At 53.8% G+C, this 13,171-nt stretch overlaps 1 protein-coding gene across 1 annotated transcript in view; it reads right to left on the bottom strand.

The window, feature by feature from the left end:
* The window catches only part of LOC121277393 (complement component C6-like), a 78,352-nt gene that overhangs the window by 29,170 nt on the left and 36,011 nt on the right, over window positions 1-13,171 (bottom strand). Inside the window, exon 12 of the mRNA XM_041186805.1 lies at window positions 12,309-12,432. Within this exon, the coding sequence (XP_041042739.1) occupies window positions 12,309-12,432 (124 nt within the window). The remainder of the gene's footprint in view (window positions 1-12,308; window positions 12,433-13,171) is intronic.

Raw genomic sequence — 13,171 nt, 5'->3', positions numbered from 1 at the left:
TAGTCACCGCACCACCATAGTCACCGCACCACAATAGTCACCACACCACCATAGTCACCTCACCACCATAATCACCGCACCACCATAGTCACCTCACCACCATAATCACCGCACCACCATAGTCACCGCACCACAATAGTCACCACACCACCATAGTCACCACACCACCATAATCACCGCACCACCATAGTCACCGCACCACCATAATCACCGCACCACCACAGTCAGCGCACTACAATAGTCACCGCACCACCATAATCACCGCACCACCATAGTCACCGCACCACCATAATCACCGCACCACCACAGTCAGCGCACTACAATAGTCACCGCACCACCATAGTCACCGCACCACCATAGTCACCGCACCACCATAGTCACTGCACCACCATGGTCACCTCACCATCATAATCACTGCACCACCATATTCACCACACTACCATGGTAACAGCGCTACCATAGTCACCGCACCACCATAGTCACCGCACCACAATAGTCATCACACCACCATAGTCACCACACCACCATAATCACCGCACCACCATAGTCACCGCACCACCATAATCACCGCACCACCATAGTCAGCGCACTACAATAGTCACCGCACCACCATAGTCACCGCACCACCATAGTCACCGCACCACCATAGTCACTGCACCACCATGGTCACCTCACCATCATAATCACTGCACCACCATATTCACCACACTACCATGGTAACAGCGCTACCATAGTCACCGCACCACCATAGTCACCGCACCACCATAATCACCTCACCACCATAATCACCGCACTACCATGGTCACCTCACCACCATAATCACCTCACCACCATGGTCACTGCACCACCATAGTCACTGCACCACCATAATCACCGCACCACCATTATCACCGCACCACCATTATCACCGCACCACCATGGTCACCTCACCACCATAATCACCTCACCACCATAATTACCTCACCACCATAGTCATCGCACCACCATAGTCACCTCACCACCATAGTCACCGCACCACCATAGTCACCACACCAACATGGTCACCGCACCACCATAGTCACCGCACCAACATGGTCACCTCACCACCATAATCACCTCACCATCATAATCACCGCACCACCATGGTCACTGCACCACCATAATCACCTCACCACCATAATCACCTCAGCACCATAATCACCTCACCACCATAATCACCACACCACCATGGTCACTGCATCACCATAGTCACCTCACCACCATAATCACCTCACCACCATAATCACCTCACCACCATAATCACCGCACCACCATGGTCACTGCACCACCATAGTCACCGCATCACCATAGTCACTGCACCACCATAGTCACCGCACCAGCATAATCCCCTCATCACCATAGTCACCACACCACCATGGTCACCACACCACCATAGTCACCTCACCACCATTGTCACCGTACCACCATAGTCACTGCACCACCATAGTCACCTCACCACCATTGTCACCGTACCACCATAGTCACTGCACCACCATAGTCACCACACCACCATAGTCACCACACCACCATAGTCACTGCACCACCATTGTCACCGTACCACCATAGTCACCGCACCACCATAGTCACCTCACCACCATGGTCACAGTTATATAGAGTTCTTAGCAGTGGGAGAGATCGGGTAAGGGTTTAAAGGGAATTAAATATCTGTCATATTACCACAATTTTCTTCCTATTCCTATTATAACACTCTTTGTTCCATCATCAGCTGACATGCTTTCCTCTGAATCATGAGGTTCTGGTACAATCCCACTCCAAGGGTAGAGCCTAAAAATGCCGGCTGACACTCCCAGTACAGTTCTGAGGGAGTGCAGCATTGTCTTTTGGATAAGATGTTAAACTGCTCACTCATATGAATGTAAAAGATCCCGTAACACTGTTGTTTTCTTTAATTGGTTCATGGGATGTGGGCATCTCTGGCTGGGCCAGCATTCATTGCCCATCCTTAACTGCCCTTGAACTGAGTGGTTAGCTAGGCCATTTCAGGGGCATTTAAGAGTCACCCACATTGCTGTGGGTCTGGAGTCACATGTAGGCCAGACCAGGTAAGGATGGCAGATTTCCTTCCCTAAAGGACATTAGTGACCCAGATGAGTTTTTACAACAATCGACAATGGTTTCATGGTCACCATTAGACTTTATATTCCAGATTTTTTATTGAATTCAAATTCTACCACCTGCCGTGGCAGGATTCGAACCAGGGTCCCCAGAGCATTACCCTGGGCCTCTGGTGACAATACCACTGCAAGGAGAAGGGCAGGGGAGATCCCCCCAGTGTTCTAGCCAATAGTTATCCCTCAATCAACATCACAAAAAACAGATTATCAGATCATCATCACATTGCTGTTTGTGGGTTCTTGCTGTGCACACATTGGGCTGCTGGGTTTTCCTGCATTACAACACTGACCACACTTCATAAAGTGCTTCAACGCTGTAAAACCTTTGAGACTTTTGGTGGTTGTGAAGGCACTACATAAATGCAGTTCTTGCCTTGTATTTAACCTCTCCTGGTCTCCAGCTGACCACAGGCTTTCCCTGGCCTGCTTTGACCCACCCTTCACCCTTTCATTTCCTTCAGACCCTCTCCACATTTCAGAACTTTTCCAGTTCTGAGCGAAGATCATCAGCCTGAAGCAATGGCTGGAACTTTATGGCACACCACTCACCCCCCCACCCACCCAAACCCTCCCGCACCCTCCCCACCACCCCCCCCACCCACCCCCACCACCACCCAAACCCCCCGCACCATCCCCAACCCCCCCACCCACCCACCCCCACCCAAACCCCCGCACCCTCCCCAACCCCCCCACCCACCCACCCCCACCACCACCCAAACCCCCGCACCCTCCCTCTCCACCCACCCAGCCCCCAACCCCACCCCCAGCCAAAACCCCCCCGCACCCTCCCCACCACCCCCCACCCACCCACCCACCCACCCCCACCCAAACCCCCCGCACCCTCCCCACCACCCCCCACCCACCCACCCCCACCCAAACCCCCCGCACCCTCCCCACCACCCACCCACCCCCACCACCACCCAAACCCCCCGCACCCTCCCCACCACCCACCCACCCCCACCCCCACCCAAACCCCCCGCACCATCCCCAACCCCCCCACCCACCCCCACCCAAACCCCCGCACCCTCCCCACCACCCCCCCCACCCACCCCCACCACCACCCAAACCCCCCGCACCATCCCCAACCCCCCCACCCACCCCACCCCCACCCAAACCCCCGCACCCTCCCCAACCCCCCCCACCCACCCCCACCACCACCCAAACCCCCGCACCCTCCCCACCACCCACCCACCCACCCACCCCCACCCAAACCCCCCCGCACCCTCCCCACCACCCCCCCCACCCACCCCCACCACCACCCAAACCCCCCGCACCATCCCCAACCCCCCCACCCACCCACCCCCACCCAAACCCCCGCACCCTCCCCAACCCCCCCACCCACCCACCCCCACCACCACCCAAACCCCCCGCACCCTCCCCACCACCCACCCACCCCCACCACCACCCAAACCCCCCCGCACCCTCCCCACCACCCCCCCCACCCACCCACCCCCACCCAAACCCCCCGCACCATCCCCAACCCCCCCACCCACCCACCCCCACCCAAACCCCCCGCACCCTCCCCAACCCCCCCACCCACCCACCCCCACCCAAACCCCCCGCACCCTCCCCAACCCCCCCACCCACCCACCCCCACCCAAACCCCCCGCACCCTCCCCAACCCCCCCACCCACCCACCCCCACCCAAACCCCCCGCACCCTCCCCAACCCCCCCACCCACCCACCCCCACCCAAACCCCCCGCACCCTCCCCAACCCCCCCACCCACCCACCCCCACCCAAACCCCCCGCACCCTCCCCACCACCCCCCCCACCCACCCACCCCCACCCAAACCCCCCGCACCATCCCCAACCCCCCCACCCACCCACCCCCACCCAAACCCCCCGCACCCTCCCCAACCCCCCCACCCACCCACCCCCACCCAAACCCCCCGCACCCTCCCCAACCCCCCCACCCACCCACCCCCACCCAAACCCCCCGCACCCTCTCCCAACCCCCCCACCCACCCACCCCCACCCAAACCCCCCGCACCCTCCCCAACCCCCCCACCCACCCACCCCCACCCAAACCCCCCGCACCATCCCCAACCCCCCCACCCACCCACCCCCACCACCACCCAAACCCCCCGCACCATCTCTCCACCCCCCAGCCCCCCCCACCCACCCACACCCTAAACCCCCCGCACCCACCCCACCAACCCCGCCCCTCCCCACCACCACCCAAACCCCCGCACCCTCCCCACCACCCCCCCCACGCACCCTACCCTCCCACCCAAACCCCCCGCACCCATCCCCACCCACCCCACACCCCACCCAAACCCCCCGCACCCTCCCACCACCCACCCACCCACCCCCACCCCAACCCCCCTCACCCAAACCCCCCCACCCTCCCACCCCCACCCCCACCCAAACCCCCGCACCCTCCCCCACCCACCCACACCCCCACCTCCACCCCCACCCAAAACCCCAGCTCCCTCCCCCACCCCCCACCCCCACCCAAACCCCCCGCCACCCCTCCCCACCCCCCCCACCCCCCCACCCACCCCACCCCCTCCCATACCCCCCCGCACCCTCCCCCCACCACACCCCCTCCCCTCCCTAACCCCCCGCCCCCTCCCCCACCCCCCCCCACCCCCCACCCCCACCCAAACCCCCCCACCCATCCCCAACCCCCCACCCACCCCCACCCAAACCCCCCGCACCCTCCCCATCACCCCCCACCCACCCACCCCCACCACCACCCAAACCCCCCGCACCCTCCCCAACCCCCCCCCCCACCCACCCACCCCCACCCAAACCCCCCGCACCCTCCCCACCACCCCCCCCCCACCCACCCCACCCCCACCCAAACCCCCCGCACCCTCCCCACCACCCCCCCCCCCCACCCCCAGCCACACCCAAACCCCCCGCACCCTCCCCAACCCCCCACCCACCCAGCCCCCACCCCAACCCCCCACCATCCCCAACCCCCCCACCCACTCCCACCACCACCCAAACCCCCCGCACCCTCCCTCTCCACCCACCCAGCCCCCACCCCCACCCCCACCCAAACCCCCCGCACCCTCCCCAACCCCCCCACCCACCCACCCCCACCCAAACCCCCCGCACCCTCCCCAACCCCCCCCCCACCCAGCCACACCCAAACCCCCCGCACCCTCCCCAACCCCCCCACCCACCCACCCCCACCCAAACCCCCCGCACCATCCCCAACCCCCCCACCCACCCCCACCACCACCCAAACCCCCGCACCCTCCCTCTCCACCCACCCAGCCCCCACCCCCACCCCCACCCAAACCCCCCGCACCCTCCCCCCCCCGCCCACCCACCCACCCACCCACCCCCACCCAAAACCCCCCGCACCATCCCCCCCCACCCACCCCCACCCAAACCCCCCGCACCCTCCCCACCCATTCGGCCCTTCGAGCCCGCTCCACCATTCATTATGCTCATGGCAGATCATCCAACTCAATAGCCTGCTCCCACTTTCTCCCCATACCCTTTGACTCCTTTCACCCCAAGAGCTATATCTAACTCCTTCTTGAAAACATACAATGTTTTGGTCTCAACTACTTTCTGTGGTAACAAATTCCACAGGCTCACCGCTCTCTGGGTGAAGAAATTTCTCCTCATCTCAGTCCTAAATGGTCTACCCCATATCCTCAGACTGTGACCCCTGGTTCTGGACTCCCCCACCATCGGGAACATCCTTCCTGCATCTACCGCCTGCAGTCCTGGCAGTGACCACTGGAGCGGCACTGCGACTGGAGAGCTGTCAGCCATTCAAATGGCTGGCAACGCTTGGGTGGTGGGGCTCGCTCCTAGAGAGGGGTGGTGTCTCCCCTCGCCGACATTGTAAAATCAGCTCAGAGCGATCTGGCCAAGCAGAGCTGGGACTCACTCAGCCGGGAGATGGGGTTACCGTCTCCAGTAAAGTTCCAGCTTTTCCTGTTTCTCTCACCACCGAACGTTGCCAGACTTGCTTATTGGTTCCAGCATTTTCAGTTTTTACCCTGTAACCTTGGGAGAAGCGGTGGTGTAGTGGTATTGTCTCTGGGCTAATGTTCCAGGTGCCCAAGCTAATTGCTCCAGGAACCTGGGATCAAATCCCAACACAGCAAACTGTAGAGTTTGAATTCAATCAAAAAAAAATCTGGAATTAAAGCTCTAATAGAATCAGAGAAATTTTACAGCATTGAAAGAGGCCACTTGGCCCATCATGTCTGTACCGGCCAAAAAACGACCCACTCAGCCTCGTCCCACTTTCCAGCGTTTGGTCCATAGCCGAGTTACGGAACTTGATTTGCTTACACCTCTTGAATGAGTTGAAAGTTTTTGCCTCTACTGCCCTTCCAGACTCCCACCACCCTCTGGGTGAAAAATAATGACCATTGCCGATTGTCACAAAAACCCATCTGGGTCACTAATGCCCCCTTGGGAAGGAAATCTGTTGTCCTTACCTGGTCTGGCCTACACGTGACTCCAGACCCACAGCAATGATGTTGACTCTTAACTGCCCTCTGAAATGGTCTAGCAAGACACTCAGTTGTACCAAACTGCTACAAAGACAATAAAAAGGAATGAAACTGTTTGGACCACCCGGCATCAGCTGAGGCACCAGAAATGCGACAGCAAACCCGGCCTGTCAAATCTGCAATGTCCTCCTTACTAACATCTGGGAGCTAGTGCCAAAATTGGGAGAGCTGTCTCACAGACTAGTCAAGCAGCAACCTAACAGAGTCATCCTCACAGAATCATACCTTACAGATAATGTCCCAGACACCACCATCACCATCCCTGGGTATGTCCTATCCCACCGGCAGGACAGACCCAGTAGAGGTGGGGGCACAGTGGTATACAGTCAGGAGGGAGTTGCCCTGGGAGTCCTCAACATTGACTCCAGACCCCATGAAGTCTCACGGCATCAGGTCAAACATGGACAAGGAAACCTCCTGCTGATTACCACATACCGCCCTCCCTCAGCTGATGAATCAGAGCTCCTCCATGTTGAACATCACTTGGAGGAAGCACTGACAGTGGCAAGGGCACAGAATGTACTCTGGGTGGGAGACTTCAATGTCCATCACAAGGAGTGACTCGGTAGCACCACTACAGACCGAGCTGGCCAAGTCCTAAAGGACATAGCTGCTAGACTGGGTCTGCAGCAGGTGGTGAGGGAACCAACAAGAGGGAAAAACATACTTCACCTCATCCTCACCAACCTGCCTGCTGCAGATGCATCTGTCCATGACGGTATCGGTAGGAGTGACCACCACACAGTTATTGTGGAGATGAAGTTCCACCCTCACATTGAGGATGCCCTCCATCATGTTGTGTGTCACTACCACTGTGCTAAATGGGATAGATTTCAAACAGATCTAGCAACTCAAGACTGGGCATCCATGAGGTGTGGTGGGTCATCAGCAGCAGCAGAATTGTACTCAAACACAATCTGTCACCTCATGGCCCGGTATATCCCCCACTCTACCATTACCATCAAGCCAGGGGATCAACCCTGGTTCAATGAAGAGTACAGGAGGGCACGCCAGGAGCAGCACCAGGGAAAAGTGACCAAAAGTTTCAAGGTACTGGTGTGTAAGGATAGCAGGAGTCCTCGGGAAGGTGTTTAATTGGGGGAAGGCTAATTATAACAATATTAGGCAGGAACTGAGGAATCTAGACTGGAGGCGGATGTTTGAGGGCAAATCAACAACTGACATGTGGGGGGTTTCAAACGTCAGTTGATAAGAATTCAGGACTGGCATGTTCCTGCTAGGATGAAAGATAAATATGGCAAGTTTCAGGAACCTTGGATAACGAAGGATATTGTGAGATTAGTCAAAAAGAAAAGGGAAGCATTTATAAGGGCTAGAAGGCTGGGAACAGATGAAGCCCGTGGAGAATATAAGGAAAGTAGGAAGAAACTTAAGCAAGGAGTCAGGAGGGCTAAAAGAGGTCATGAAAAGTCATTGGCAACCAGGATTAAGGAAAATCCCAAGGCCTTTTATACATATGTACAAAGTAAGAGGGTAGCCAGGGAAAGGGTAGGCCCACTCAGGGACGGAGGTGGGAATCTGTGTGTGGAGCCAGAAGAAATGGGAGAGATACTAAATGAATACTTCTCATCAGTATTCACCAAAGAGAAGGACTTAGTGGTCGATTTGTCTAGGGAAGAGTGTGTAGATAGCCTGGATCATATTGAGATCAAAAAAGAGGAGGTGTTAGGCATCTTGAAGAATATTAAGGTGGATAAGTCCCCAGGGCCAGATGGGATCTACCCCAGAGTACTGAGGGAGGCAAGGGAGGAGATCGCTGGGGCCTTGACAGAAATCTTTGTATCCTCACTGGCTATGGGTGAGGTCCCAGAGGACTGGAGAATGGCCAAAGTTGTTCCATTGTTTAAGAAGGATAGCAGGGGTAATTCAGGAAATTACAGGCTGGTGAGCCTTACGTCAGTGGGAGGGAAATTATTGGAGAAGATTCCTCGTGACAGGATTTACTATCATTTGGAAGCAAATGGGTGTATTAGTGAGAGGCAGCATAGTTTTGTCAAGGGGAGGTCGTGTCTCACTAACTTGATCAAGTTTTTCAAGGAAGTGGCAAAGATGATAGACGATGGAAGGGCAGTGGATGTTATATACATGGATTTAAGTAAGGCCTTTGACAAGGTCCCTCATGGCAGACTGGTACAAAAGGTAAAGTCGCACGGGATCAGAGGTGAGCTGGCAAGATGGACACAGAATTAGCTTGGTCATAGAAGACAGAGGGCAGCAGTGGAAGGGTGCTTTTCTGAATGGAGAGCTGTGACCAGTGGAGTTCCACAGGGATCAGTGCTGGGACCTTTGCTGTTTGTAGTATACATAAATGATTTGGAGGAAAATGTAACTGGGCTAATTAGTAAGTTTGCAGATGACAGTAAGGTTGGAAGAGTTGCAGATAGTGAAGAGGATTGTCAAAGGATACAACGGGATATAGATCGGTTGGAGACTTGGGCGGAGAAATGGCAGATGGAGTTTAATCTGGACAAATGCGAGGTAATGCATTTTGGAAGGTCTAATACAGGCAGGAATTATACAGTAAATGGCAGAACCCTTAAGTGCATTGACGGGCAGAGGGATCTGGGTGTACAGGTCCACAGGTCACTGTAAGTGGCAACGCAGGTGAATAAGGTAGTCAGGAAGGCATATGTCATGCTTGCCTTCATTGGCAGGGGTATTGAGTATAAAAGCTGGGAAGTCATGCTGCATCTGTATAGAACCTTGGTTAGGCCACACTTGGAATATTGCGTGCAATTCTGGTCGCCACATTACCAGAAGGATATGGAGGCATTGGAGAGGGTGCAGAGGAGGTTTACCAGGATGCTGCCTGGTCTGGAGGTTAGTAGCTATGAGGAGAGGTTGGAGAAACTCGGATTGTTCTCACTAGAGCGACGGAGATTGAGAGGTGACTTGATAGAAGTTTACAAAATGATGAGTGGCATGGACAGAATAGATAGTCAGAAGCTTTTTCCCAGGGTGGAAGAGTCAATTACTAGGGGACATAGATTTAAAGTGAGAGGAGAAAAATATAGAGGAGATGTGCGGGACAAGTTTTTTACGCAGAGGGTAGTGAGTGTCTGGAATTCGCTGCCAGAGGAGGTGGTGAAAGCAGGTACGATCGTGGTGTTTAAGAGGCAGCTTGACAAATACATGAATAGGATGGGAATAGAGGGATACGGACCCTGGAAGTGCAAAATGTTTTAGTTGACGGGCAATATGATCGGCACAGGTTTGGAGGGCTAAAGGGCCTGTTCCTGTGCTGTACTTTTCTTTGTTCTTTGTTCATACCTAAAAATGAGGTATCAACCTGGTGAAGCTATAACACAGGACTACTTGGTGCCAAACAGCATAAGCAGCAAGTGATAGATAGAGCTAAGTGATCCCACAATCAAATATCAGATCTAAGCTCTGCAGTGCTGTCACATCCAGTTTTGAATGGTGGTGGATAATTTAGCAACTCACTAGAGGAGGAGGCTCCACAAATATCTCCATCCTCAGTGATGGGGGAGCCCAGCACATCAGTGCAAAAGATAAGGATGAAGCATTCGCAACAATCTTCAGCCAGAAGTGCCGAGTGGATGATCCATCTCGGCCTCCTCCAGAGGTTCCCAGCATCACAGATGCCAGTCTTCAGCCAATTCAATTTGCTCCATGTGATATCAAGAAACAGTTGAAGGCCCTGGATACTGCAAAGACTATGGGCCCTGACAATATTCCAGCAATAGTACAGAAGACTTGTGCTCCAGAACTTGCTGCACCCTAGCCAAGCTGTTCCAGTACAGCTACAACACTGGCATCTACCCAGCTAGGTGGAAAATTGCCAGTTTTGTCCTGTACACCAAAAGCAGGACAAATCCAACCCAACCAATTACCGCCCCATCAGCCTACTCTCGTTTATCAGTAAAGTAATGGAAGGGGTCATTAACAGTGATATCAAACAGCACTTACTTAGCAATAACCTGCTCGCTGATGCCCAGTTTGGGTTCCACCAGGGCCACTCAGCTCCTGACCTCATTACAGCCTTGGTTCAAATATGGACTAAAGAGCTGAACTCCCGGGGTGAGGTGAGAGACATCAAGGCAACATTTGACCGAGTGTGGCATCAGGGGCCCCAGGAAAATCTGGAGTCAATGGGAATCAGGGGGCCAACACTTCACTGGTTGGAGTCATACCTAGCACAAAGAAAGATGGCTGTGGTTGTTGGAGGTCAGTCATCTCAGCTCCAGGATATCACTGCAGGAGTTCCTCAGGGTACTGTCCTCGGCCCAACCATCTTCAGCTGCTTCATCAATGACCTCCCTTCCATCATAAGGTCAGAAGTGGGGATGTTCGCTGATGATTGCACAATGTTCAGCATCATTCACAACTCCTCAGATACTGAAGCAGCCCATGTCCAAATGCAGCAAGACCTGAACAATATCCAGGCTTGGACTGACAAGTGGCAAGTAACGTTTGTGCCACCCAAGTATCAGAAAATGACCATCTCCCGCAAGAGAGAATCCAACCATCACCACTTGATATTCAATGGATTTACCATCACTGAATCCCCCATTATCAACATCCTGAGGGTTACTATTGACCAGAAACTGAACTGGACTAGCCATATAAATACAGTGGCTACAAGAGCAGGTCAGGGGCTAGGAAATGTGTGATGAGTAACTCATCTGACTTCCCAAAGCCAGTCCACCATCTACAAGGCACAAGTCAGGAGTGTGATGGAATACTCTCCACTTGCCTGGATGAGTGCAGCTCCCACAACAATCAAGAAGCTTGACACCATCCAGGACAAAGCAGCCCGCTTGACAGGCCCCACATCCACAAACATTCATTCCCTCCACCATCGACACACAGTAGCAGCAGTGTGTACCATCTACAAGATGCACTGCAGGAATTCACCAAGGACCCTTAGACAGCACCTTCCGAACGCACGACCACTACCATCTAGAAGGACAAGAGCAGCAGATAGATGGGGACATCACCACCTGGAAGTTCCCCTCCAAGTCACTCAGCATTCTGGCTTGAAATTATATTGCCCTTCCTTTATTGTTACTGTGTCAAAATCCTCTTTAACAGCGCTGTGGGTATACCTACACCACATTTATTTATATTCTTCCATGGGATGTGGGAGCATTTGTTGCCCATCCCTAATTACCCGTGAACTGAGTAGTTGGCACGGCCATTTCAGGGGGCAGTTAAGAATCATCCACATTGCTGTGGATCTGGAGTCACATGTAGGCCAGACCAGGTAAGGACGGCAGATTTCCTTCCCTAAAGGACATTAGTGACCCAGATGGGTTTGTACAGCAATCAGTGATAGTTTCATGATATTGATTACTGATGTTGCTTTCATTTCCAGATGTTTTATTGAATTACACCAGCTGTGTACTGGGATTTGAGCCCATGACTTGAGATCATAAGCATGGGCCTCTGGATTACTAGTCCAATGACATAACCACTCTGCTGTCATCTCCACATGGCCTTCAGCAGGTCAAGAATTATCTCACCACCACCTTCTCAAAGGCATTCAGGGATGGGAACAAATGCTGGTCTTACCAGCGATGCTCACATCCCATGAAAGAATCTAATGAAAGTAAAGTAAACTCTGTGGTATGTTGACTGTGGGAGAAATGATATGAATGAATTCAGAGAGACTCGCTTACCCTCAGGAAGCCATTGACAGGCGCCTCTGGTTTGGGACAGTAAATGGAGCCATCAGAGGGGTTAGGATTCTCGGGATCCTCAATCTCTCTCCTCTCCTCATGGTCATTAATACACAGAGTGCTTCTGCAGAAAGAGCAGGGAAAGGACGAAGTCAGTTCAATCTACCATTGACCATGTCAATCAGTGAGAAGCCAACTAACTCCCTAATCGCAGCTCTGAAGAAGAGTCATATTCAACTTTAAATGTCAACTCTGTTTCTCTCTCTATAGTAGTTGCCTTACCTTCTGAGTATTTCCAGCACTTTCTGCGTCTATCTCATCCCAGTTCAGCTGTTTAGGACCAAAGCTAGGTTGTTTAGACTTGCTTCAGTGATAGTGAGTGATTAGAAGCTCAGGACACAGTCTCCTCTCCCACTCTGTGTACACACACTCGGGTTTAATATTCTTCTCCTGCTCTGTGTTCACACAATCAGGATTAATTCTCCTCTCCCACTCTGTGTACACACACTCGGGTTTAATATTCTTCTCCTACTCTGTGTTCGCACAATCAGGATTAATTCTCCTCTCCCACTCTGTGTACACACACTCGGGTTTAATATTCTTCTCCTACTCTGTGTTCACACAATCAGAATTAATTCTCCTCTCCCACTCTGTGTACACACACTCTGGACTAATACTCCATTCCTACTCTGTGTACACACACTCCGGATTAAAACTCCCACATTGCGTACACACACTTGAGATTAATACTCCTTTCCCACTTTGTGTACACACACTCGGGTTTAATACTCTTCTCCCACTATGTGTTCACACATTTGGGATTAATACTCCTTCCACACTGTGTACACACATTTGGGATTAAT

Source organism: Carcharodon carcharias, chromosome 4, assembly GCF_017639515.1.
Source record: "Carcharodon carcharias isolate sCarCar2 chromosome 4, sCarCar2.pri, whole genome shotgun sequence".
NCBI lineage: Eukaryota > Metazoa > Chordata > Chondrichthyes > Lamniformes > Lamnidae > Carcharodon > Carcharodon carcharias.
The sequence above is the reverse complement of the archived record's forward strand: the minus strand, read 5'-3'. Positions and strand labels throughout refer to the sequence as shown.